The sequence below is a fragment of the Leishmania braziliensis genome, chromosome 14 (assembly GCF_000002845.2).
Source record: "Leishmania braziliensis MHOM/BR/75/M2904 complete genome, chromosome 14".
Taxonomy (NCBI): domain Eukaryota; phylum Euglenozoa; class Kinetoplastea; order Trypanosomatida; family Trypanosomatidae; genus Leishmania; species Leishmania braziliensis.
Window position 1 is genome coordinate 574,368 of NC_009306.2, and position 24,809 is coordinate 599,176.

Genomic DNA, 24,809 nt, shown 5'->3' on the forward strand with positions numbered 1-24,809 from the left:
AGCGTTTCTCTGTTCTTCTGCGCTTCCGCTGACGGTTTGCTGGAACAAACGGCAGAGGGGAGGGGACACACCGCGGCGGTTGGCCTCTTCTCTTCTTTTTGCTTCTTCGCATGCGCGTGTCCCTTGCGCATGTTTGCCTTTCCTTCTCATCTCACCTTCCTCTTTCCCTCTCTACCGGGGAGCCGTGATTTATACTGACCACCTCACCGTGCGTGGTATCTCAGGGCCCAGTGCCCTACTCGCTCTGGGGAAGCCACTCAGCCTGCAGCAGCCCGTCCTGGGGTATTCGGCTGTGCGAGCTGTTGGTGCTGGCGGACAGGCCTGGGCTGGCGCTGTGCCGAGGAGACGGGCGGTCGTGAGGGTGTTTGTGCTCGCTCACTACGAGCCGTGTCGACCGTTCAGCGCATATGCGCATGCGTCTACTGTTTTTACTCGCTAGCTGCCTTGGGCGTCGTGCTGGGCCTGGCCTGCGCTGTATGCCGAGTGAGATCGCCGTGGGGCTGAACGGTGCCAAGCGGTGCTAGCTGGCCCGGCTCCTTGACGTAGCCGCCGTGCGACAGAGCTGCGTAGGTGCGCTGTGGTTGTGTAGGCGTCGGCTTGGCGGCTTGTGCGTGGTGGAATAGTGGGCACGGCGAGAGAATGATAAGGACCCTCTACAGTGGCGGGGTCACAGCCGTGTCGTTTTCGCGCTCAAATCGCAGGGGTGTGTGCGTGTCTCTCTTTACTCGTGTGTTGTTGTTGTTGTAGACCCACCGTGGAGGCAAATTGGAACACGTTGTCTTTGTTATTCTTCTCTGTCATTTCCTCCTAACCCCCCCCCCTCCCATATACCCACACCCACGCAAGCAACATCAGGACCCACAGGAGATGCACGTACCCATGCTGCGTACATCCGTTCCCTGGTTGGCGCTCACTTCGTCTCCGTAAGCAAACATGCGCACAGTCACTTTGTCACCATCCCCATTGTCAACACCGCACCACATCCGTCGTTTTGTGTCTAAGGCGAGCGGTGCACTCAAATGTGTTTGCCTATGAGTTTGTCTCTCTCTCTCTCTCTGTGCTGGAGCCTGAAGAACAACGAAAGACCGTGCCAGTGCGCTGCTGGTGTCGCTTTTTTTTTTTAAACATTTCCTCCGTCTTCTTGGCTATGCGCTCTCTTTGTCATTTCTCCTGTCCCCACTGTTTCTCGCCTTCTTAGAATCTTCGCTTGTTTGCTTGTGCTCCTCTCTTCGACGTTCTTCTTTACCCCCCCTCCCTCCCTCTCTGCTGCTGCTGCGTCTGTTCTCTTTTCCTTCGTACATTTTAGCTCTCCTCATGCATTTTTTTTCTCTCTCTTTTGTTTCTCCCGTTTGTGCGCGTTCTTTTGTGTGTTTGCTCAGAGTGTGCTTGTGCTTGGCGAGACGGAAAAGGATGTCTCTCCTCCCTTCGCCCCCACCCCTCTCTCTGTGTGCGAGTTCTCTTTACTTGCTGTTGGTGCTTTCTTAATTGGTTGTCCCTTTCGTTCTTTACGCCTTTCTGCAACCCCATCGAATTCGTTTCAGCGTGTGCCTCCGCGATTTGTGGTGGCCTCTCTCTCCCCTCTGCGTTTGTGCGTTGCTCGGCCAGCATATGCCCAGCTGTTCGTGTTCATCCAAAAGGGGCTTCAAGCCTTCTGTGTTCTTCATTTTTTTCCCTGGCTTAGCTACTTGTGTGCTCATGTTTTCGCTTCCTGTGCTCACTCCTCGCTCTCGTGCTCCTTGCCACCCATGTGCGTAGTCGTGGACATCCACATCAGCACGACACGTACGAGATGGCGGGGTGAAGCCGAGAAAGAGGGATATCGGTAGTGCGCCTTTCGCCTCCCCCCTTCCTCCTTTCCCCACGCTAATCCGCACCACAGGTCTCCGCGCAAATATGCAACACGCTGCACCGCATTCGTGCGCACGTGTGCAGCTGTATTCACCGTCTCATTCATAATTGTCGCCGTCGCATGATAGGGTGAATACGGCACATGGAAAGGGGGAGGCGGTTTGACTCATGTCGGCGACTCCCCTCTGGGGATGGGTCCAGTCCTTACGGAGGGTGCAAGAGGGGTGTAGGTAATCATGAAGGGCGACAAGAGGCAATACATAGCGACACAAGTTAAGCGAAGAGGGGAGCTGTATATCCCAGTGGCAGGGGGGATAGGAGCGGGGGGCAACACGGAAGGAGGAGGGGAGGGGGGTGAATGTGTGTGTGTGTGTGTGAAGCGATGAGGACGACGCCCTACACATCACCTCGACCCTTATCCCCATCCTCTACGGTCAAGTGCTCTCTCGCTTTGTACTTGAGGTAGGTGGTTTCTGCTGGATTGGTCGTGCGCAGCGCTTGGCTGTTGCCTTTCTTCTCTACCCCCAGGTACAACACGACCAAGGATGGCGAAGAAACTCTCCCCTCTATCCACACGCAAGCGTACGCCCGCCGACTGTTCGCCAATACGACGCCTCAAACCGAGTGAGTCCAAGCAAGAAGAGAAGCATCTGCAATGCACGGCGTGCGGACGGCTTGCGACGCAACGGCCGGACTCACAATGGATGAGGAAGATTGCCGAAGCGGAAAAAAAGCACGAAGGGGGAGGGAGTCATCTCTGGCATGGTCACCGTACCACCGAGCGGGGCGGGTAGACGGCAGACACGGCGGCAGCAGCAGCAGCAGCAGCGGGGGAGTTGTCTCTTCTCTCTTTTTATTTTTGTGGTTGACTTCTTCTTTGCAGAGGCGCGCCTGTGCACGTCCGCCATAGACGGCCGCTCGCACCCCGCGTCACTTTGCGACTTCCCCCGTTATCCTCTTCGTTCTTGTCGCGTCACCGTTGACGCAGGCGCTTTCTCCCTGCGTCTTCTGCTTCTCGTCATCCTCATGACGCGGGAAGCGGACACCTCCGCGCGTGGGAGCTGAACCCCCTGGTGCCCACACTCTGCGTGTGTGTGTGGAGAGGGGAAGCCAGGCGCCCCCCTCTCCCTGCCAGTGCCGGGCCGCTTCTGGTGGTGACAGGGTCGAGCGCCTCCGACGTAGCGAGGTCCGAGCGATGCGTCGCTGCGGATGCCGGCGGTGAGGCCCTGGGTGGCGCGGCGTCGGAGCGACCTGCGGGCTCGAATGCGTTTGCACCGCGCACGCGATGGGCCAGGCGCCAGCGTGACCCGAGCCTGTCTCTTCCGATCCTCAGTGCCTACCGGTGTGGGGAGCCCTGAGCCCCCCCTCCTTCCCCCGAGGGGGACTGGGGCTGGGGCGGTGCTCGGATGGCCGCGCAGGTGGACTGCTCTCTCGCGTGCCTACGGCTGCTTCGCACGGTGCGATGGGCCAGCGAGGGGCCGGTGTAGGGTGGAGCTGAGCTTCCTGTTGTATGGCAGGAGGTGGACACGTTGACCTGTATTTCATATTCCTCCTTTTTTTTGTTTTGTTTGTGCCCTCCTCCGCTACTCCATCCGCACTGGATTCGACTGGAACGCAACGCGTTGTGTTTTGCCATGTGTTGCTGCGGCCTGTGTTGTTGATGCCACTGCGCGTGTTTCTTTGCACTTTGTTGCCGAGCTGACGGCGGCGGGTAGTCGTCGTGGTGTTGATGAGCGGTGTGTCGGCTCCCCTCTTTCCGTTCTCCACCCCCGCACGTGTTTTTCCTGTTATGTTGTTGTTGTTTGGTCTCTGGTTAACGTACGTATGGCGCCTCTCTCCTCCTCTTGTGTTGTGTCCTCACCACCGTCTCAGCGAGTCGCTCTCTCTTCTTCCCCCCGCCCCTTCTTTTTCTCTCTCTCATTGGAGTGTTGCACTTACGATGTTTTGTTATTTGAGGAAGGGCTGTTCGTGGTCGTCTCCTTAGCCGCCGCTGCCGCTGCCGCTAATGTGTGCGAAGAAGAACGAAAGCGCCACAAGAACGAAGCGAACGACGAGGGGAAAAAATGAACGCACGTCTTCGCTCGGTGTGCAAAGGTGCTCACCGACTGGGGCGGGGCTACAGGGCTGTCCTGCAGGTCGTCCTTTGCTTTTCGAGTTTGTGCCGACGGACCTGTAGTCCATGTCAGTGCCAGAGGAAGAGCAGAGCGGGGTGTTCAGCCGTGGACAGAAGAACGAGGAATGTAGCTCTCTCTCTCGGCCTCGTTTTATCTGCCGCATGGGTGACGTCAGTGCTTGTCGCTGTTTTTCCTCCTCCCTCTCAACCTCAGCCCCCCCCTTTCCTCACTGCTGGATCAACTGCTCTGTCTTGCTGCCTTTTCACTTTTCCGTTGCTCTGCGTTCCTACCGCACACCTGTCCGCTTAAACGAAGTCTTAATAGCTCTACCAGCACATCACCCGGACCCCCAACACTCTTTTACTCACCCCCCACCTGTGTGCACACCGTTTACCCCCTCTTCGTGGTTTAATGTACAACCCGGCGCTACCCAACCACTACCGCGATGTCGTCTTTACCGAGTATGTCCGTCGGCGCAAGCGCGAGGACGAGGCCGTGGCGGAGCAGCAGCGGGAGCCGAACGCTCTCGCCTCGGCGCTCTCTGCGTCGTCGCTCGCTTCCCAGTCCATGGCAGCGGTGAGTGCCCCCCTATTGGGCCTATCGGCCGAGGAGCTTCACCAGCACCGCATCAAGGAAAGTGCTGCGCTCGGCATCCAGCGGGCGGTCATGATGGAGAAAGAGGCCCTCGAGGTGGAGCACAAGACACGCAAGCTCGAGGGCAGCGATGCCCGATCTCGCATCAGTAGTCGCCTCGACAAGCTCAAAGCGCTGGCGGCGAAGTCCAAAGCGGTCACAGGTACTTCAGCCTCTGTCGGTGCATGCGGCACTGGCTTGCAACCAGACTACCCGTTATCGCCAAAGCCGTCTCAGGAGAAAGCGTCGCCGTCGCTCGCTACCGAGGCCGTACCGTCCTCACCGCTCGTGTTTCAGCCCTCGTCTCTTGCAGCGGGTGGCTATGTCATGACCGCTGCCGACCCATCCCTCCCGGGGATGCTGCTGCGCACCGCTAAACGGTCTTCCGTCCACGGAAAGCCAAGCTCCACGCTACTACTGCGCTTCCTTCACGATAGCCCCGTTCAGGGATGGAGTGGGGCCGCCATCGCAGAGGCGTCTGCCTCGCCCTCGGCAGAGTCGCCTCTGTGCGCGCCGGTGCTGGCGCAAGTACAGCAGTTGTGCCGCCGGTTTGGGTTTCTGCGCAGCATGGCCGCGCGTGTCTATGCCGAGGATGCCGTCACCACATCACTTACACGCGCACGTTCACAAACCGGCGCGGAGACCCCAGTGCCGTCTGCTGAGGAGACGCGTCGGGAGCAGCTGCGCGTGTGGGTGCGCTTCGACAGCGTCACGGAGGCCTTCAAGGCGGCGGAGAGTCTGACAAAGGAGGTGTTACCTGGCGCACCCGCTGGCCGGCCTGTGTTCTCGGTGTACTTCTACCCTACTGGGCTCTACGACTCAGGCGCGCTGGAGCTGCGTGAGGAGGACCTGCTGCCCCCTACTGCGTGATGCGAAAGAGAATGGCAGAGGCAGAGGGGTGTGCTGTGGAGGGCGAGCGGAGGGAGAAGAGGGGAAGGGAGGCCTCTGTCACTGCCGTTTTTTTTTTTGTTCTCTCCAGCTTCCTCTGCTATCCGAACCTCTGGAGTGTTACGACGTACGTGGCTCTTGCTCCTACTCTCGTATTCCATGATTTTCCTCCTGCCACATTGCTTCATGTTTTGCAGAGAGACGCACAGACTCTCTCTTAGGCCATCAGCTTACAAACCCGAGTCTGCCTCTCCACGGGCTGCCACTCCACACAAGCCAGCGGCAGGGGTGCCGCAAGGCGTATGCCCTATTTGGTGCCTGGACTGCTATGCGCTGCTTTCCACCCTTCATATCGCCTTTTCTGTAGATCGGTTGAGCTCGGGATTTTCCACACTCACCGTGGAAACCTCGACCGCTGCCAACTTCTCATCTTTGTGGCCCATGTGCGTGTGCTTCGCTGTAAAAGTCTTTCGTCACCCTTGCGACCTGATCGCCTGATGACGCGGGAAGCGGACACCCCCGCGCGTGGGAGCTGAACCCCCTGGTGCCCACACTCTGCGTGTGTGTGTGGAGGGGGGGAAGCCAGGCGCCCCCCTCTCCCTGCCAGTGCCGGGCCGCTTCTGGTGGTGACAGGGCCGAGCGATGCGTCGCTGCGGATGCCAGCAGTGAGGCCCTGGGCGGCGCGGCGTCGGAGCGACCTGCGGGCTCGAATGCGTTTGCACCGCGCACGCGATGGGCCAGGCGCCAGCGTGACCCGAGCCTGTCTCTTCCGACCCTCAGTGCCTACCGGTGTGGGGAGCCCTGAGCCCCCCCTCCTTCCCCCGAGGGGGACTGGGGCTGGGGCGGTGCTCGGATGGCTGCGCAGGTGGACTGCTCTCTCGCGTGCCTACGGCTGCTTCGCACGGTGCGATGGGCCAGCGAGGGGCTGGTGTAGGGTGGAGCTGAGCTTCCTGTTGTATGGCAGGAGGCGGACACGTATTGAGGTGAGACAACGACGACAAAGAAGTACGCTGTGAGCGCTGGACTGAGTATTTGCGGGCCTCCCACCCGGTGTGGCAGAGCTGTGTGTGTAAAGCGGCACTCCTCCCGTTGGGCTCACCTCGTTCTCTTTCACTGTGGCCGTCTGCAAGTTCGCCACGGTTCATCTCCACTTTTTCTTTTTTTGCGGCGAGGCGGATGGCGGGGCACACGTACACGCGCACACGTACGTGTACGTATGTGTGTGCATCTACGCATATACATACAGTTCCATACATGTACGGAGGCTGGCGGCTCTCTTGATGGAGTTCTACTAGCATCGAAGTCTACTAAAGCTGTGCTTCATCTTCGTCTCCTCTCGCATACTCGCCGAGATGTGAGAGAGTTACAGGGTATCAGACACGCGCCAGCACACACGAGTCTTTTGCTCTTTTACTCTTCTTGCTCTCTGCCTTTCTCCTTGTCGCGTTGTATACACACCACCTCGCCCTCGGCGTTGTTTGTGTCTTGAGTGTGAGTGGGGGGCCGCGATTCCTTTATTTTTCTCTCTTCGTCAGGCCCCTCTATGGGGCTCTTCACTCGACCTCGACTGCACTCCTCATTTCCCCCTTTCCCTACACCTCTCCGAAATGGCGTCGCTCCTCCCCACCCTGGCTGAGCAGGACCCGGAGCTGGCGAACATGATCGAGCTTGAGATGAGTCGCCAGTTCCGCGGGTTGGAGATGATCGCCTCGGAGAACTTGACGTCGAAGGCGGTCCTGGAGTGCCTCGGTTCTGCCCTGACGAACAAGTACGCCGAGGGAGAGCCCGGCAACAGGTACTACGGCGGTACCGTGTACGTCGACATGGTCGAGAACCTTGCCAAGAAGCGTGCCTTGGCAGCTTTTGGCCTCGACCCCGAGGTGTGGGGGGTTAATGTGCAGCCCTACAGCGGGTCACCGGCAAACTTCGCCGCCTACACTGCCTTGCTAGAGCCTTACAGCCGCATCATGGGTCTTGACCTGCCCAGCGGCGGCCACCTCACACACGGCTTCTACACACCGAAGAAGAAGGTAAGCGCAACGTCAATTTACTTCGAGTCTTTCCCCTACCGGGTCAAGGAGGACGGCCTGATCGACTACGACACCCTCGAGTCCGTCGCGCTGGTGTTTCGACCCCAGATGATTATCGCCGGCGCCTCGGCTTACGCGCGTGACTTTGACTACGAGCGGTTCCGTCACATATGTGATGAGGTGGGCAGTCTTCTGTTGATGGACATGGCCCACACGGCTGGCCTGATTGCCGGTGGCGCGCTCAAGTCCCCGTTTCCATACGCAGATGTGGTGACGACCACCACTCACAAGTCCCTGCGCGGGCCGCGTGCTGGCATGATTTTCTACCGCAAAAAGGACTTCCAGGGCAAGCCGACCGACTACGAGAACCGCATCAACCAGGCTGTCTTCCCTGGATGCCAGGGCGGGCCGCACGAGCATCAAATCGCCGCTATCGCTACGCAGATGCGGGAAGTGTGCACCCCGGAGTGGAAGGTGTACGCCAAGCAAGTGCAGTCCAACGCCCGCACGTTGGCAGCCGCGTTGAGCGCCAAGGGTCACAAGTTCGTCTCTGGTGGCACCGACAACCACCTGCTGCTATGGAATGTGAGGGTCCACGGCTTGACAGGCAGCAAAATGGAGAAGCTGCTCGACGCCGTCTCCGTTTCCGTCAACAAGAACACCATTCCTGGAGACAAGAGTGCCATGACGCCTGGTGGCATTCGTGTTGGCACGCTGTCGTTGACTTCTCGCGGGATGGTGGAGGCAGACATGCGGGTGATCGCGGAGTTTCTCGACCGCGCCATTGAGCTGGCCAAGCAAATCCAGACGGAGGTGGGCTCGGCCAAGTTGAATGACTTTGTCGAAGCCCTGCCAAAGTACTCCGGTGTGGCTGCCCTCCGCAGAGATGTGGAGGCGTTTGCGACGACCTTTGCGATCCCCACGTTTGACGTGGCGCGCATCAAATACCAGGGCGATCCTCCCAAGGAGTTGTAGCGTGGCTCCACCAAAAGGAGGACTTGCAGGGGGCCTCATCCATAGATTCAGCTCAGTGCGGGCTCAGATCTGGACCGCACAGGCACTGCATGGCAAGGAAGCGAGGGGGCAGGTGGGTGGGCAGGTTTGAGTGGTGGGTGAGCATGAGAAGGAAAGCAGCGGGGCTGCGTCCGCAGTGATGAATGCTGCTGCCCAAGCGTCATGTTCTTTTAGTCTGCCTTGAAGGGATGTATCGTCGCTTTAAGAGCTGTGCTGGCAGCAGGACGACATGGCGAGGTCGTATCGCTGAGTGCGCTTGTAGCGCGAGCGTCAGCTTTGGAACCCCTCGGTAACCCTGGATACCCCACCTCAGCACAGCAAATACAACCAACGCTGCTGCACCCCACGAAGGGTTCTCGAACACTACGTCTCCCCAAACTCCATTAGCCGGCGCTTTGTTGTTGTTGTTGTCTCCGTGCTGCGATTCGAAGGGGTTTTTCCTTTTTTTTCCTCGCTGTGCTCAGAAGTCAAGTCGACTGTGAGTCGTGCCGGACGCACACGCACCCACCCACGCAGCCAGAGTAAACCCATGTTTACCGAACCCCAGTCAATGACTGAGGCAGACTTGGAGATCCGAAAAGGCATGCAATGCACGAGGAGGAGCGGAAAGGGCGAAGGTAAACAAAGAAGAAGAGGATGAGAGTCGTGCGTGCGTGTTATGGATTTTGTGTGGTAGTAAGCGCACACCTCAGCCTGGCTCCCTTGTGCGCTGTGCCTGTGCATCCTATCGCTTCCCTCTCTCCCGTTGTCTTTCCCCTTTGCTCCTCGCTCTGTGTTGGCAAGCCCCGGCTTTTATTTTTCCTTGTCTTCTCTGTATATTGCCGGCATGTCTGGTCTGACTTTACTCTTATCGTAGTTGACCTCGCCTTCTTGTGCACCGCCATCCTGAGGCATGCGGCAGGGCCCTTGCCAGCACGCACTGGACTGAAGCATGGTGTGAGGAGGTATGGCAGAGCGTGGCTGACAGCAGGTTTGAGGGAGAAGTAGAGAGGAAGAGAGAGAACGTCACGCTTATAGATCAAGTGGGGAGGGCGAGGAGGGCAACCAGAGGCTTCTTCTCTTTCCCTCGCTCCTTTATTCTGGTCACCCCCTCTTCTCCTTTAACGACAAAGACGAAGACGAGTGCCACTGCAGCGATCAAAGTCTTTCGGATGTGCGCTTGCCTCGCTGCGAAAACACACGTCGGTGAGAGACCCCCTTCCACATGCTCACAACCCCACTCTCCGCACGGGCATACTCAGACCCGCCATCCTTCTTTCCCTTACCTCGAGAGCAATCACTCAGGGTGCGGCTGCCTTCACCGTCATGCTATCTACATACACTGCGAGAAGGAAACGAACATCACACGAACTTCCCTCATGGCTCACCGATGATAGTGCAGGAGGCGCGGTGTGTCACTGCCATCTGAGAAGCCCCTTTTCGCATTCAGTACCCATGAGCTGCCGATGCCGCTTTCCCCTTTTCAACGTGTCCACCTCCTGCCATACAACAGGAAGCTCAGCTCCACCCTACACCGGCCCCTCGCTGGCCCATCGCACCGTGCGAAGCAGCCGTAGGCACGCGAGAGAGCAGTCCACCTGCGCAGCCATCCGAGCACCGCCCCAGCCCCAGTCCCCCTCGGGGGAAGGAGGGGGGGCTCAGGGCTCCCCACACCGGTAGGCACTGAGGGTCGGAAGAGACAGGCTCGGGTCACGCTGGCGCCTGGCCCATCGCGTGCGCGGTGCAAACGCATTCGAGCCCGCAGGTCGCTCCGACGCCGCGCCACCCAGGGCCTCACCGCCGGCATTCGCAGCGACGCATCGCTCGGCCCTGTCACCACCAGAAGCGGCCCGGCACTGGCAGGGAGAGGGGGGCGCCTGGCTTCCCCCCCTCCACACACACACACGCAGAGTGTGGGCACCAGGGGGTTCAGCTCCCTCGCGCGGGGGTGTCCGCTTCTCGTGTCATTGGGTTGCCAATGACGCTACAGGAGAGAAAAATACAGCCAGGCCTCGTTATGGCTGTGGCTGTTTTTTCTCCTTTCGTACCCAACAAACTCAGCTCGATGGTATTGCGTGAGTTCTTCGCAATGTCCGCACTGTTGCCACTTGCATTGAACGAGTGCGTATGTGCCGGCGGGTGCGAGGCGTTGCGTTGTACTACGCTGAATCTCCTAAATGTCACCGTTTTCACTCAGCTCTCCACCTCCTCTCTGGCTGCCTCTTCAACGCCCTCCTCAGTGCCGGGAGGGTCGCAAACGACTTCATTGCCGGCGCACATTTGCACTGTTTTCTCTCCTTAGGTCTTGTTTATACTTCGAAGGGCATCTCTCTTAGGTGGTGTGATGGCCCGTAGCCGCGGCAGTTGCTGGTACTGCAGGGCACCACAGTCTTCTTGCGCTCCTGCTGCGGCACCGTGGTCCGTGTGGGGCCGATCGGTATACACAGTGCTTCTGTGCAGTCTCCTTGTGCTTTGCATTAGTGATCCTTCCGTTGCTTACGGAGCCGAGGAGGAATATGACACGATCCGCGTCATGCTAGCAGCAGGGGACAAGGCCCTCGGCCAGGGGCGCGGACACTATCAAGAGGCACTCTCCAAGTATACCGGTGTCCTCACCCGCTGGCCCAAGAATGAGCGTGCCCTGTACAGTCGTGCCGAGCTCTACTCAATGATGCGGCAGCGCGCGGCAGCGCTGGACGACGTGAACATGCTCCTGAGCATCAGCAAGGAGCATCCACAGGGACTGGCACTGCGTATGTCGCTGAACATGCAGCTGGGCAATCTCTTGGACGCCCACCGGGATGGCCAGCTCCTTGTACGCGTCTATAAAGCGCTCAATAAGCCTGAGAGAGCGCAGAAGACGGCGGAGCAGGTTCGCCATCTGGAGCGGTACACGGCGCGTTGGACGGCCCTGTCGGACTTGTGGTCGCAGCCGGTGGCGGCATACACAGTAGTCCCCAACGACGCGGGCCTCCTGCGCAAGTACAAAGAATGCGTCGATCTCCTAGCCAAAGTAATTCGCGAATTTTCGAGCGACAGCGTAGAGCTCCGGCTACGTCGTGCTGCCTGTGCGCTAGCATCAGGCGATAACATCGCCGCCACGCAGGAACTCAAATATGTCACTCAGCGCAGCCCACAGAACCTCGACGTCATCGCCCTCAACGCACAAGCGCTGCGCAGCCTCGGCGCGCTGGATCAGTCTATATCGGAACTGCGCCGCTGTCTTAGCTTTGACCCCGAGCATATTCCGTGTGCAAACCTGCACAAACTGATCCGCCAGCAGCAGCGCATGATGAAGAACATAGTGAAGGGACTGCAGGACAAGAAGTTTGAGACGGTAATACAGCTGATCGCCGAGGCCCGCGCAGCGGAGCCGAACGCGCCGTACGAAGAGCAGTTGGCGGCGTGGCATTGCGAAGCGCTTGTGGGTTTGCGCAATACAGACGAGGGTATTCGTGTATGTCAGGCGCTTGTGGACCGCTACGACGGCGCGAGCAGCCCCACCGTCTTCGAGGCACACATCCGCCTTGTGGAGTTGCACCTGCTTGATGACAACACAGCAGCAGCAGAGGCGGCGCTGCAGAGGGCACACGAGCTGCGGCAGCACGACAGTAAGGTGGAGGAGATGCGAGTGAAGATCGAGAAATTGAAGCGCAGCGGTGCTCGCAAGGACTACTACAAGATATTGGGTCTCAAGAAGACGGCATCGGCGCAGGACATCCGACGTGCGTACCGCAAGCTGGCCAAGTCAAGCCATCCCGACCAGCTGCGCTCGAGGGACATGACGGAGAAGGAGCGAGAACGGCAGGAGAAGATGTTCCGTGATGTCAATGAGGCGAAGGAGGTGCTCCTGGACGAGGAAAAGCGCGCCCGGTATGACAATGGGGAGGACGTCAACCAGCCCTCTGCGCAACGGGGTGAGCCGTCTTTCGGTACCAGCTTTGCCGGCGGCTTTCCGGGAGGTTTCCCGGGTGGCTTTCCAGGCGGCTTTCCAGGCGGCTTCCCGGGGGGTTTCCCGGGAGGTTTCCATCAGCAGCGCGGCGGTCATCATCAGTTCTTCTTCTTCAATCAGGAGAACTAACATATGCTGGCCTTTGTGAGTGTACGTCCTCTCTACTTCTTCTTACCTTTCCCCACCTTCTCACGGACCTCTTGGCACCAAATCACGTCTTCTCTCCATCGTCAGATGCGGTGGTGGCGCACGTGTCGTCTCCGTGCGCGTGCATGCGTGTGTCTTCCATTAATTTGCCACCCGGAGCTGTACGCTGGGAATAAGTCGAGTACACGCCAGGCACAACTTTGTCGTCGTTGTTGTCTCTCTTTCCGTAGTTCCTTCTCTTCACTACCAACGTTTGATGGGCTCTCGCAAGTGTTGGGGGTGTGGTGAGGTGTGCGGCGCGGGGTGTATTGTGAACCTTCTACGTTGGTGAGCGCGTTGCTCGTGTGTGTGTGTGTGTGTGCCTGTTTGTTGTTCTTGGTTTTTTGAGCTGCCTCCCTTCTCTCCCTCTGCCTCGGTGCTCGCTGCCCCCCTCCCCCCTTCCACTCCCTGTCTCACCACGTCAATGTATGCTTCCGTTTAGTGAGACCTGGGAGGTGGCTCGAGGACAGAGAGGGGGGGGGGCGAGGAATGAAGGAGCTGAGGGGATCATCGCGGTAGACCGAGCGTCACATGCGCATGCGGACCCCTCCCCCAAAAGAGATGAGATTAGCGCTCAGCGTGAGATGGGCCTTTATGGGATGTGACGTGTGCCGGACTCCATCGAGGGCGCCGGTGACGGCCTTCATCACTTACTACCACCGTCGCTACCCTTTTCTTTTTGTGCTGCCGCTCAGAGGCTCTTCTCGCTCTGTGTGCACAGCGAGAAGAGGTGTTCCCCGACCACCACACAAGGAGAGCAGCAGCGCGATGAGGAGAGCCGATGCGGCTCGCAGGATGTGAGGGCAGTGCACGCTTCCCTCTGTCCTCACTTGCGTAGCCAATGGCGTTGGCAAGAGAGGGAGAGTCGATGTGCCTCTTTATCGGCCACCTTTCGGCTCAGGAAAGGCTGGCAGATGTGCATCAACGCCTACCCGTACACGCCTATGTGTGCAAGCCTATGCGTGTGAAGGCGAAGATGGCACTCAGTGAAGAAGACGCGCGCTTGCCGGTCTCCTCTCTTTGCGTGCCATCTTCGCCAGTGCCTCAACTCTCATTTCGCGCCGGTTGCTTGCACGGTTTCGCACATGTATCTGCACGCCTATATTACGCACGCGACATCCTCTTCCACTTTTCTGTGTCTTTGATGTCTCGACAAATCCGTCCACCTCATTGTTCACCATTCCCCTTCCTCTCATCTGTGTGCCTCTCAGCATTGTATCACCGCGGTCTATCACACATACGCACACTCAACGTGTGTCTCTCGCCCGTTCGATCGAAGTAGCGGTCTACTTCCCTCTCCCCCCTTGTCCTCTTAATCGACTCTTTTCTCCTTTGGTGTCGTGGCTTCTACATTAGTGGCTTCCTCAACCCTCTCCTACCCCACCCGCTCCCCCCTTCCTCTCTTCCACATATTTTCCAATTCACGTGCACTCACAGAGTCATCCACTTGTCCTCGCCCCTGCTCGGCGTGTGCCTCTACGTGTAGGGGTCGCACAAAAACCGCAGGCGTCTTCTTCCCTTTCCAACTTATTTCTTCTGCAGCTTTGCGCGTATCGCTGTTTTGGACTCCCTCTTGGGCTGCACAGTAGCCACGCTTCTACCCCCTGTGTTACAGTTCTTCTTCTCTTTGCGTAAGTTCCCTTGACTCTCCCTCATCTTCCCCTCCCCCTAACCCTGCAGCGAGTAACGCCTAAGCGCCCTAGAAGGACGTTCTTAAGGGCACACCCACACCCACACACACACTAGCTAACTCCACGCGTATCGAGGCTGGCTACTGTGATACATACTCGCGCATAGGGCGAAGTTTAAAGAGAACGTGTAGTGCCACTGCTACTCACCCGACTCTCGCACCCATGCCCGGCCTCAAGAAGGATGTACTGTCGATTGAAGGCATCTACTATGACACGGAGAAGCTTGCACGGATTCACCCTGGCGGTGCGGTGATGGTACGACTCTGCAACGGCCGCGAGTGCACGGCGATCTTTCTGACCTACCACCGCCGCCGCTTCCCCCACGCGCTCTACGAGGAGTACCAAGTACCCAAGGAGCAAGTGCATCCTGACAGTCTCATCGAGCAACGCCAGCAGCCGCGCTACGAGAGTTACCTCGAGTTGTGCAGCAGAATTCAGCCAATTATTGCACAAACCAAGGGCTTTGCTCCGTGGTACTACTACCTGAAGGCGGGGCTCTGGCTAGCGGTGATGCTCGGGCTCGATCTCTACTCCCTGTTCTACCACCGTGCGTACTTCTTAACTCTGATTCAGTCGTTTTCCATGGCCATGGTCGGCCTGAACGTCCAGCATGACGCCAACCACGGCGCACTGAGCCGCAACTGGCGCGTTAACCGCGTTCTGGGGTTCTCCCAGGATCTGCTTGGCGGCAGCAGCATCAGGTGGATTGTGAACCACAACTACATCCACCACGTCTATACTAATGAGCCGGAGCGGGACGCCGATCTTGATATTCCGCTGCTCCGCTTGCACAGTGGGATCCCGGTCAGGCTGGCCTACTGCCTGCAGCAGTTTTACATCCTTCTTCTCGAGGCCTTCTTTGGTCCTGTGCATGTGCTCTCGAACATCATCTTCCTCGCCAAGGGCCCGAATGAGAAGCAGCGTCTCCTCAAGAGGCAGTGGGGCATGAGTCTGTGCCTGCTCTCCATCATTCCCTACCGTCTTGTATGCAACTTTCTGCACGCGACGAGCTTCGGCGACGGCGTGGTGAACTGCCTGCTGCAGTACATGCCTGGCGGCTTCTACCTTGCCGGCTTCTTTCTCATGTCACACAACTTCGACGGCGCCAAAAAGGTTGGCACGAGCGACGGGCGCGATTTTGTTGCCTGTCAGACGGAGACGAGCTGCAACTTTGGTGGCTGGTGGTGGGGTCAGATAAACGGTGGCCTCAACTTTCAGATTGAGCACCACCTTTTTCCACGAGTGCACCATAGCTACTACGCTTACCTCGCACCGGTTGTGCGCCAGTTTTGTAAGGAGCGCGGCTTTCCCTACGTCAGCTACAAGACGTTTCAGGAGAACATGATGAGCACGTTTCGCCACATGGAGCAGTACGGGCGTGGCCAGGAGAAAGTGAAGAGCGCCTAGGTGTGACTCATACTGCACCTGCTGTTGCGTGCGTGTGGGGGGGGGGGTGGGTGGGTGTGCGCGCCGCGGAAACTGTTGAGGAAAGGAGAAGTGCGGATTTTCACAATGGTGGCTGCTTAGGGCCAACTCCAGTTGCTCTCACTTCTTCAGGCGACGTGCACAGCGCCTCGCTGTGCTCCTCCACGACGCACAACATCGTCCTCGGACGCGGACTCCTCTCCTCGTTGACTCCTACCACGCTGCACTCCTTTTATCACCTCCCTCTTGTTCTTGCGGTAGGTGCCCCTGTCTCTGGCTAACGTTTGCGCGCTAAGGTGAAGCCGGCACTACGCTCTCGCGTGCGTGAACTTCTAGAAAAGCGCCACGTATGTAGTCGTGTCTCGCGAAAACCGCGCTGGGGAACACCGCAGTGCCTGGGACGGGGGTGGGGAGGCGGTGAGGCCTCGAGCGTCGCTAACGCATGAAAGGAAAATAAAAAGGCGCAGAAAAAGAGACATTTCGCTTAGAGTAAGGGAGACGGATGGTGATGCGTGTCGGGGACGGGCATCTGTGAGCTATTAGAACAAGCGCCATATCGCCACTACCTTCGGTGACGCAAGCAGCCACCACCCCCCTTCCTCCCGAGGCCCCCCTCTTATTGTTTCCTCTGGCGCTCCGACGAAGGTGCGTCGTGCCCCCCCCTCTTTTTGTGCTGCGGTGCTTCGTTCGTTGCACTTCGCGCCCCCTTCACTGATGCCGAGGCGCGGCAGAGGCAGCGGGGAGCCAAGAACGGAGAGTGCAGGCGCTGCTGCAGCCACGCGATCTGTGCCCCACTCCCTCTGCTGCTGCGTCTACTCATGTCAGCTTGGACGTTTTCAGTACCCCCGTTGTCTCTCCCTCTCCCTCTCCAGTCTTCGTCTCACGTCCTTCGGGTCGCGTGTGCGCACTCTCCGGGTCGGTTGTGCGGCGACACACCACGTCACCGTACTGTTTCTCTCTTTTCTCTGCGTACGCAGGTGTGCGCTGAGTCACACCTGGGCAGGCTGCCTTCTCATTCAATTTTTCTTCCCTCTCTCGCGCACGTGTGTGGCTGGGACGCAGCCTACCAGTGGGTGCCGCCGTATCCTTTTCATTTTCACTCGCACTCTTCTCCCAAGGAGCTAACACAGCGTACCCTGAGCGCTTGTTCTAGCCAACTCTTACTTTCGCTTCCTCTGTTGCTTAGAGGTTTGTGTTTGGCAGAATCGCCATCACAAATGCCCCTCATGAGCTCGCAGGAGTCTGCTGTGCCCTCGTCGCATCTGCTTAGCTTGGGGGATGGCAGCGATGTCAACGTGACGGCGAGCTCGACCGCGTCGCCGGCGTCGCCACGCAACCCCAGAGCAACTGTGTCTAACGTTTCTCACTACGCGGCCAAGGACGTGGAGGCGGTGGAGCTTGACCCCGCTGCGCTGTGGGCGGTGCTTGACCTGCCGGCACCGGAGTCGATGCCGTCCCAGCACACGTCGCGCCGCGTCGTCTTACTCGGACGCCCACTCAGTGGGAAGCGCACCCTCTGCCGACGCCTGTGCTTCGCAGCGCAGGCACAGTACGCTGGCAGTGATGGCGCCACTGACGGCGGCCCCCAGAGCGGCGGTGTCGCGGCGAACAACGACCGGGAACCCCTCTACCACCCAAGCACCGACGACGACGAGGATTCGGCCCTTTTCCCTAACCGGAACGTCGGCGGATGTAATATGCCAGGCGCCTACTCGACGGTTGGCACACCGCGGCAGTGCACAGGGGTGGGGCCGCAAGATCGAGTAAAACCCCTGTCCCACGGGTCGGGTGTGTGCTTTGACTATGTGGTTCAACGAGTCCCGACGCGACTTGCGCACGGATGCGGTGGTGCTAACGATGGGCTTGCGTCCGGGAATCAGCGCTCGTCTACTGGGTTCCTGATGGCTCCTCTTGGTGGGACAGTGCGCCGCACTACGGAGTTCTTCTGCTGTGACAACGCGGGTGCCTTGTCAATGGCTCTGCCCACGCTCGATCATGTCGAGTCAGGGCTCGTGCTCATGGTGATCGATGTTAGTGATGTGTCGACCATTCGGCAGCAGCTGGACTACTGCTACTCGACGCTCGAGAGCTACATAGCCAACCTTCTGCGTACGCAGGCACCAAGCCACGACGAGGTGCGCCGTATGCAGCTTGCTGCAGCGCAGCAGGAATACTGGTTTGCCGAGGAGCAGAAGCTGCGCACTGTACGGGCAAACTTGGCAAGCGGCGGCACTGCGGCGGCCGCATCTTCCTCTTCCTTGACCAAGGAGGGCCTCTTCGATGCTTCTTTCACGGACTCAGCAGCGAACATTGACAAAGCGAACAGCACTCCGCTTCGTGTTCCCGCCTCTGCTGGTACGGTGTGCACAATGCGCAGCGTCATCGTGTGTACCAAAGTCGATAGCCTCGAACGCGCCTCGCGTGCGATTGGGCTGGTGGAAAGCGGCACCATTGAAAGTGAGGCGTTACTCGATCGCCTCGGTATCCCGGGAGAACTGCGCCTTGCCATGCGGCACTCGCTGCAGTCGCTGCTGTGCCTGGTGTCGCAGCTGGTGCGTCAGTACGCCATCTACCACAGGGCTGCACTGGCATCGGTGTGTTTGCGTGTATCCATGACAACAGCAGGCGCGGAGGGCGAATACGCCAACTCGGCACTAGTAAATCCCTTCTATAAGGGCTTCTGGGCGTACATCGCGTATCTCCTGTACAGCAGCGAGGGCCCCAATGCGTCGGTGCCGAGCGACGTTCTGCGTGTTTGCTCTGCTCGAATGTACCCTCACGCGTTGCTGCCATGCGGTCTTGATTCCTTGGCGCTGCTGAACCACTTTGTCACTTCCAGCAACGTACAGCTGCCGGAAGGACCCTCGCTGATGGCACCGGAGGACCCTGCTGACTCGGCCATCCGCACGACAGCCGAGGGCGTTATCACTCCCGACGGTGTCTTCTTACTTCACCAAAAGTACATTCAGCAGGCGCAAGCAGACCTCACGAGTTGGACGGCGCTCTGGGGCAACCCCGCGGAGGCCATGCATAGCGGTGATGACATGGTATGGGACACCTTGTAGAGGGTGGCAGCAGGTGCCGAAAGAATCGGGGAGAAAGCAGCTGTGCCCGCTGTGGTGCTTGCCGCAGAGGCTGGGGTGGCGGCGACGTTGCCGCTTGCAGCAGCTACCATTTCTTCTAAGCTTCCTCGCTGCCTGTCGTGTGTTTTTCCTTTTCTTTGCCACTCTTTCGTGGCAAATATATGCGAACATCAACCCCAACACTGACAGTCCACCACCCTGCCAGACGCCAGCTGTGCGCATGCATGTTCATGCCTGACTCATCCGTCTTGCACCACAATATGCGGCAGTGCGGAGAGCCTGCTTAGAGGGGCCTACAAGCTGCTCCTTTGGTGTAGGCCTCTAATCACCAGCGCGCACGTATACGACTTGCCTTGCACGTGAGCTTCCGGTGCTTCATACTTTTCAAGGATGGCAGGGCTGATTGTTTCCCTAATCGCTTTTCGCGCAGGCAATGTCCATAGCCATACCGGTAGTGGCACTGGGCCTTTACCAGCTTCCTCCCCTCTCTCTCTCTACACACACACGCATCTTCTCGTTCCCTCTCTCTTCCCCCTCTCTCTCACGTGGGTCAACTCACCACGTCGAACAACCTCACACGTTGGTGTCTTTGTTGTGCTCCCTGAAGATGCGTGAGCACTGAAGACCAAAAAATGAGGCGACACTCTTTTGAGTGTCCTCTTCGCGACTCCACCCCCCCCCCCCCCCCTCTGACGCCTCCTCACCACAAAACGTCGTCTCCAAAGGCGTAAGTGGCGTCATTCACTCCGGTGCTTCGGCTCGTTTTTTCCACACCACGAACTCCGGCCCAAAGTACCCGTGCGCTAATACCTCGCCGCTGTGAAGGGTGATGAGGTTGATTTCTCCACCCAGCGGATTGCTCCAGAAGGCGAGGCACCGCCGACGCCGCTGCAGTAGTGGGCCCGCTGATATGACTCAGCACCAAGCACGATTCAGCACAACTACTGGTAATTCGACACCGTGTGCATGTGCGCTGCGTATCCGCGGACGGGGTGTATTCCGCTCTTCGCCTAGCCCTGTAAGGGAGCGGGCCCCAAGTGCACGGCTGTTCTCGGTGTTACCTACTTCGTGAAGAAGACTCTCATCAAGATACCTGGTGGCAGCTGCCCCGCTGCGCCGGGTGGTGCTCTCGCCTCGGCATCAACGCCGCACAGCGCTCTAAAGCATGTCGCATTCGGCGAAGGCTTTTTTTTGGCAAGTGTCTCCCGATGTGTTTAATGTCGTGCGCGCGGCTACGCGAACTCGTGTGCCTTTGAAGGTCCACGTTCGCGCTTGCCTTTCCGCCGCTTCCAGCGAACGATTCGCCCACCACCACAGGCGTGGGCTTCGTGTTCCCCGTGCGCTTCTGCATGGCCAATGTGCACATCTTCTCCCAGAGGCACTCGAGCAACGTCCTGCGGAAGAGCCCTGACTTAGGCCTTGACCTCGTGAGCTGCATCTGGCCCTTCAGCTCGTCGTCACCAATGATCTCCTTACACATCCAGGGCTTCGTTTCAGTCAAGGCCATTCTGCAGACGTGCCTCTTTGTGCCCACTGTAGCGTGACTGCTCGCCAAACTATTCAGCGGGTACGGCGAGCGCGACAACAGCCTTGAGCGACACGAGAATGTGCTGACGGTGCTGGCTGCAGAGGCAAAGAGGCAGCTGAACCGGGCAGAGGCAGATTCGCCATCGAGGGTGGCACCTCTGCAGAGTCTGACGAAGCCCATGGCTGTGACAAGCACCAAGGGTATCCACCTGAAGCGATCCGGTGATGAGACGAACAACCCACTCGCCTCTGAAAACACGCTACTGCCTAACACACATGCGCTTCTCCACGACGCAGCGTATACTGCAGACGATGACCAGGAGGTTGTGCGAGACGCGCTTATCGACTCGAGGGCTAATGCGAGGATACACTGCGGTGCGACGAAGTTCGCTCATAAAGTGTGTAGTCACCGCTGGCGCTTGTGTGTGTAGTCGGCGGTGAGGGTGTTCGGTAAATCACGTGAGCGGGCCTACGGTTCACGTGCCGTGACCGTGTCGTGCTTCCCAATGGTGTTCTGGGCCCGTAGCTTTGTGGTTGCTACGGTCACCTACTGCCTGATCTGCGACATGCTCTTGTACCTGCAGGTACCACTCATAGAGACGAGCTTCGACATGGCCAAGGCAGACAGCTACGCGGAGGGGCCACATTTCACGTGCGGCCTCTACACACGCGATGGCGTCTGTCGTCGGTTGTCTTGCTGGTAGTGCAGGTGTGGCGGCGTTCTTGTGCATCACCGCTAAGCACAGCTACCGACCCACTCTGACTGCCCCCAGACTCGCAGGGTCACTGCCTCCGTCTTCGACACTGCTAATGTGGAGCGCTGGAGCCTCGCCGTCGGCATCCTGGGCCACGCCATGTACCTCATGGGCGACGCCACTGTGTGTGAGGTGTGCTGCTACTTTGCCTGGGCGGCGACGGCGCTGCTCATGCCGCGCGTCTGCCCGTGCGTCTCGGAGAGCATGATGCACGCCGTCGGCGCCGGCAGCGGAAACCTGAACTCGAGCGTGGCGGGCACGACCGGCTCGACTCTGCTGGGGAGGGTGTGGTTGGCCGCGTCGGAAGGCATGGGGACGTACAGCTTCGGCAAGATGGTAATGCTGGATGTTGTCGGTCGATTCCTGCTGCTGCTGTTTGCTCTTCCGCAATGCGTAGAATTCCTCGGCTACACGGGTGTGTTGTCGAGGTCACCTACGTGTGGCGTCTCACCATTCAACTGCGTGCCCCGCTTCCCTTTTCCCGTCTCGCTTACCTTTGCGCTCCTCAGTCGAGGCTTCTCACTGCGAGTGCTTCGTGTGTAAGCTCACTTGGCCACTCTTGTCTCATGGCGTGTCTGCGGTACTAGCCCAGGGTCCCAGCAGCTGTAAGGGGCACGTAGAAGTGCATCTACGCGCGCGCGTGTGTGTGTGTGCGCTACGTTAGCAGCGGCGACGGGTGCGGTGGGTGGGCGGCTCGACGCCAGGCGTGGCAATCTGTTTACCACCTAGCGCCATATATCCCCCCTTCTCACCCCCTGTTCTCCCTTGTTGCCACTGCCCTCCATGGCTGAACGACACTTGCCCCCCCCCCCCCCCCCTCCTTCCCTCCTTCCCTCCCTCCCCCCCCCCCTCCCTCTGGGGCTACCACGCGGTGCGCAACGTTTCCCACCTGTGCGCCAAGTGCACGTGCGTGGGAGCGAACCTCAACGTAACTTGACCTGCCGCACTCCTCTGACTGAGGACTTCCGGCACCATACTCGTACACGCCCTCAGCCCTGTGTTTTCTTCCTGACTCGTTCTCCGAAACGGACGGCGTGCTAGGCAACGAGCGCTGAGCAGCTCTGAAGAGAAATAAAGAAGGGAAGAGTGCGCACTCCATGACGAGCACGACTCCCGTCGCCTACGACGCCCCTCTCCGCCTCCTCTCACGCTCTCCCGTGGCAACACTGCACCTTTGAAGTGACGGTCTGCGACTGCGTGCCCTCGGCACCCCTCCCCCTGCCGCCGCCTTTTCCCCAGTCAGGCGTGCGTGCGGTTTGGCAGCGATGTGCTGCTTGCCTGCCTGCAGTGCTTTCCCTCCCTCCCTCTCCGCTGTTCACTGTGTTTCACACTTTCCCTTTCATTGATCTTCTCGCATTTTTATGCGCGCCTATCGGGACTGTTAGACCTCATTAGATGCATACCAGCACACCCCTTCTCTCAGTCTTCCCATTTCACACACACACAGGCCCCCATTCTCTCTCCACATCCACCACCACTGGAAGATGCCAGAGGTCCGCGTTAGGAGCGACAAGGTGCGGTACACGCCCGACGCGATCGAGACCCAGTATGACTACACGACGACGCGCGTGAGCTGCGACGCGAAGGGCGTAGTGGAGGTGGTGCCAGTGATACACCGACTGATGTTTCGCACAGAGCGCAAGGTGCCGCGCGTGGGTGTGATGCTGGTTGGCTGGTGCGGCAACAACGGCACAACGGTGACGGCCGGCATACTGGCCAACAAGATGGGCCTGTCGTGGCGCACGCGGCGCGGTATGCAGTCGTCCAACTACTTTGGCTCCATCACGCAGTCCAGCACCATCAACCTTGGCATGACGCGTGACATGCACGAGACCTTTGTGCCCCTCAAGGACTTGGTGCCGATGGTGTCGCCCAACGATTTCGTGATCGGCGGGTGGGACTGCAACAGCATGAACCTCGGCGACGCGATGCGGCGCGCCGGCGTGCTGGAGGTGCAGTTACAGGACGCGCTGTACGAGCACATGAAGGAGCTGCGCCCGCTGCCGGCCATCTTTGATATTGAATTCGTCGCGGCGAACCAGAAGGAGCGAGCGAACAACGTGCTGGTCGTGCGGGATCGCTGGGCCGCAGTGGAGCATGTGCGCAACGATATCCGTCAGTTCAAGGCAGCGAACCATCTGGACAAGGTGCTGGTGCTGTGGACTGCCAATACGGAGCGCTTCAGCGAGTACCGAGACGGCATCCACGACACCGCCGACAACCTGCTGGCGGCGGTGAAGCGTAATGAGACGGAGGTGGCGCCGTCCGCACTGTACGCAATTGCGGCAATTCTGGAGAAGTGCAGCTTCATCAACGGCGCGCCGCAGAACACGCTGTGCCCTGGGGTGGTGGAGATGGCGCGCACGGCGAATGTCTTCGTTGGCGGTGACGACTTCAAGAGTGGGCAGACGAAGTTGAAGAGCGCGCTGATCGAGTTTTTTGTCGGCGCCGGCATCAAGCCCGAGTGCATCGCCAGCTACAACCACCTCGGCAACAACGACGGCTACAACCTGTCCAGTCCCAAGCAGTTTTCCTCGAAAGAGATTACCAAGAGCAACGTAGTGGACGACATGATCAGGTCCAACTCGGTCCTCTTTCCCAAGGGCACGCCGAAGCCGGACCACTGCATCGTCATCAAGTACCTACCCTACGTTGGCGACAGCAAGCGGGCCATGGACGAGTACACTTTCTCCATCTTCATGGGTGGCCAGCAGACAGTTGTGCTGCACAACACCTGCGAGGACTCGCTGCTCGCAGCGCCGCTCATCATTGACCTTCTCGTGCTCACCGAGCTCATGGAGCGCGTCACGATCAGCGCCAGCGACGGGCTGCAGTCGCCGCCGCCGGCGTCCTTCGAGCACATGGAGACGGTGCTGTCTATCCTTTCTTACCTACTCAAGGCGCCCGCCGTGCCCGATGGCACGCCGGTCGTCAACGCCCTTAATCGTCAGAAGGCGGCCATCGAGAACGTACTCCGCGCCATGATCGGACTACCGGCGGAGAGCAACATGCTACTCGAGTGTCGCGTTCCATTCATACGCGAGGAGCACGTCAACGGCGAGTGATCCGGCGACTCCAAACGGTCCCCTCAGCAACCACTTATCCATCCCGCGTGCCCTATTTCACTCTTCCCTCCTAACAACACCTTGTCTGTGCGACCCAACACCGCCCGCCCAACCTCTCCCGCTACGTCGCAGATATACAGAAGTATACACACACGCACACACCGACTGGACCCTCCGCACCGGCCTGTCTGCCCTGCGCAGCCGCGCCGCTGCGGTCTTTCTTTGCTGTGTCTCTTCGTATGTTTATATCTGTGCGTGTGGGCGGGATCAGCCCTGGCGCCGCAGCTCTGTCGTCCGACCGAGCCCCCGCACTCTTTCACAGCGAAAGCGGTGGGGGCCACGAGTGGCAGTGCGGATCTGAGCCGCTGCCTTGGCGACTGCGTTCCACGTGACAGCTGTGAACGCAGTCTGTGGGTTGATGTGGCACGACGCGTGGTGACAGCCGCTTGAGTTTCTTGTCTTAGTTCGCGTATACCTTTTTCGATGCTTCACTCTCTTCCTCTCCCTCACTCCCTCCCTCCTTTATTTCTCTCTCTGGGAGAGCAACGCCGTGCGCAACTGCAGGCACGTATGTGCGCGCGTGTGTTTTGACTATATCAGCGATCGCCTTTGCCTCCGT

The 24,809-nt window shown here is 59.0% G+C and overlaps 6 protein-coding genes and 1 pseudogene across 7 annotated transcripts; all 7 read left to right on the forward strand.

Annotated features, from left to right (window-relative positions):
• Window positions 1-4,373: 4,373 nt before the first annotated feature.
• LBRM_14_1480 (conserved hypothetical protein) lies at window positions 4,374-5,465 on the forward strand (the record flags this gene model as incomplete). The annotated part of the gene is made up of 1 exon (XM_001563384.2): window positions 4,374-5,465. The coding sequence occupies one exon, from the start codon at window positions 4,374-4,376 to the stop codon at window positions 5,463-5,465; it is 1,092 nt and encodes a 363-aa protein (XP_001563434.1).
• Window positions 5,466-7,090: 1,625 nt separating this feature from the next.
• On the forward strand, window positions 7,091-8,488 carry SHMT-S (serine hydroxymethyltranferase (SHMT-S); the record flags this gene model as incomplete). Its single annotated transcript, XM_001563385.1, has 1 exon — window positions 7,091-8,488. One exon carries the CDS (start codon window positions 7,091-7,093, stop codon window positions 8,486-8,488), a length of 1,398 nt encoding a protein of 465 aa, XP_001563435.1.
• A 2,551-nt stretch (window positions 8,489-11,039) lies between these two features.
• LBRM_14_1500 (conserved hypothetical protein) lies at window positions 11,040-12,587 on the forward strand (the record flags this gene model as incomplete). Its single annotated transcript, XM_001563386.1, has 1 exon — window positions 11,040-12,587. The coding sequence occupies one exon, from the start codon at window positions 11,040-11,042 to the stop codon at window positions 12,585-12,587; it is 1,548 nt and encodes a 515-aa protein (XP_001563436.1).
• A 1,910-nt stretch (window positions 12,588-14,497) lies between these two features.
• LBRM_14_1510 (putative delta-4 fatty acid desaturase) lies at window positions 14,498-15,742 on the forward strand (the record flags this gene model as incomplete). Its single annotated transcript, XM_001563387.1, has 1 exon — window positions 14,498-15,742. The coding sequence occupies one exon, from the start codon at window positions 14,498-14,500 to the stop codon at window positions 15,740-15,742; it is 1,245 nt and encodes a 414-aa protein (XP_001563437.1).
• Window positions 15,743-16,578: 836 nt separating this feature from the next.
• Window positions 16,579-18,825, forward strand: LBRM_14_1520 (conserved hypothetical protein; the record flags this gene model as incomplete). Its single annotated transcript, XM_001563388.1, has 1 exon — window positions 16,579-18,825. The coding sequence occupies one exon, from the start codon at window positions 16,579-16,581 to the stop codon at window positions 18,823-18,825; it is 2,247 nt and encodes a 748-aa protein (XP_001563438.1).
• A 1,367-nt stretch (window positions 18,826-20,192) lies between these two features.
• Window positions 20,193-21,668, forward strand: LBRM_14_1530 (annotated as a pseudogene). Its single transcript has one exon. A coding segment is annotated over exon 1 (1,476 nt).
• A 941-nt stretch (window positions 21,669-22,609) lies between these two features.
• INO1 (putative inositol-3-phosphate synthase) lies at window positions 22,610-24,190 on the forward strand (the record flags this gene model as incomplete). Its single annotated transcript, XM_001563389.1, has 1 exon — window positions 22,610-24,190. One exon carries the CDS (start codon window positions 22,610-22,612, stop codon window positions 24,188-24,190), a length of 1,581 nt encoding a protein of 526 aa, XP_001563439.1.
• Window positions 24,191-24,809: the final 619 nt, after the last annotated feature.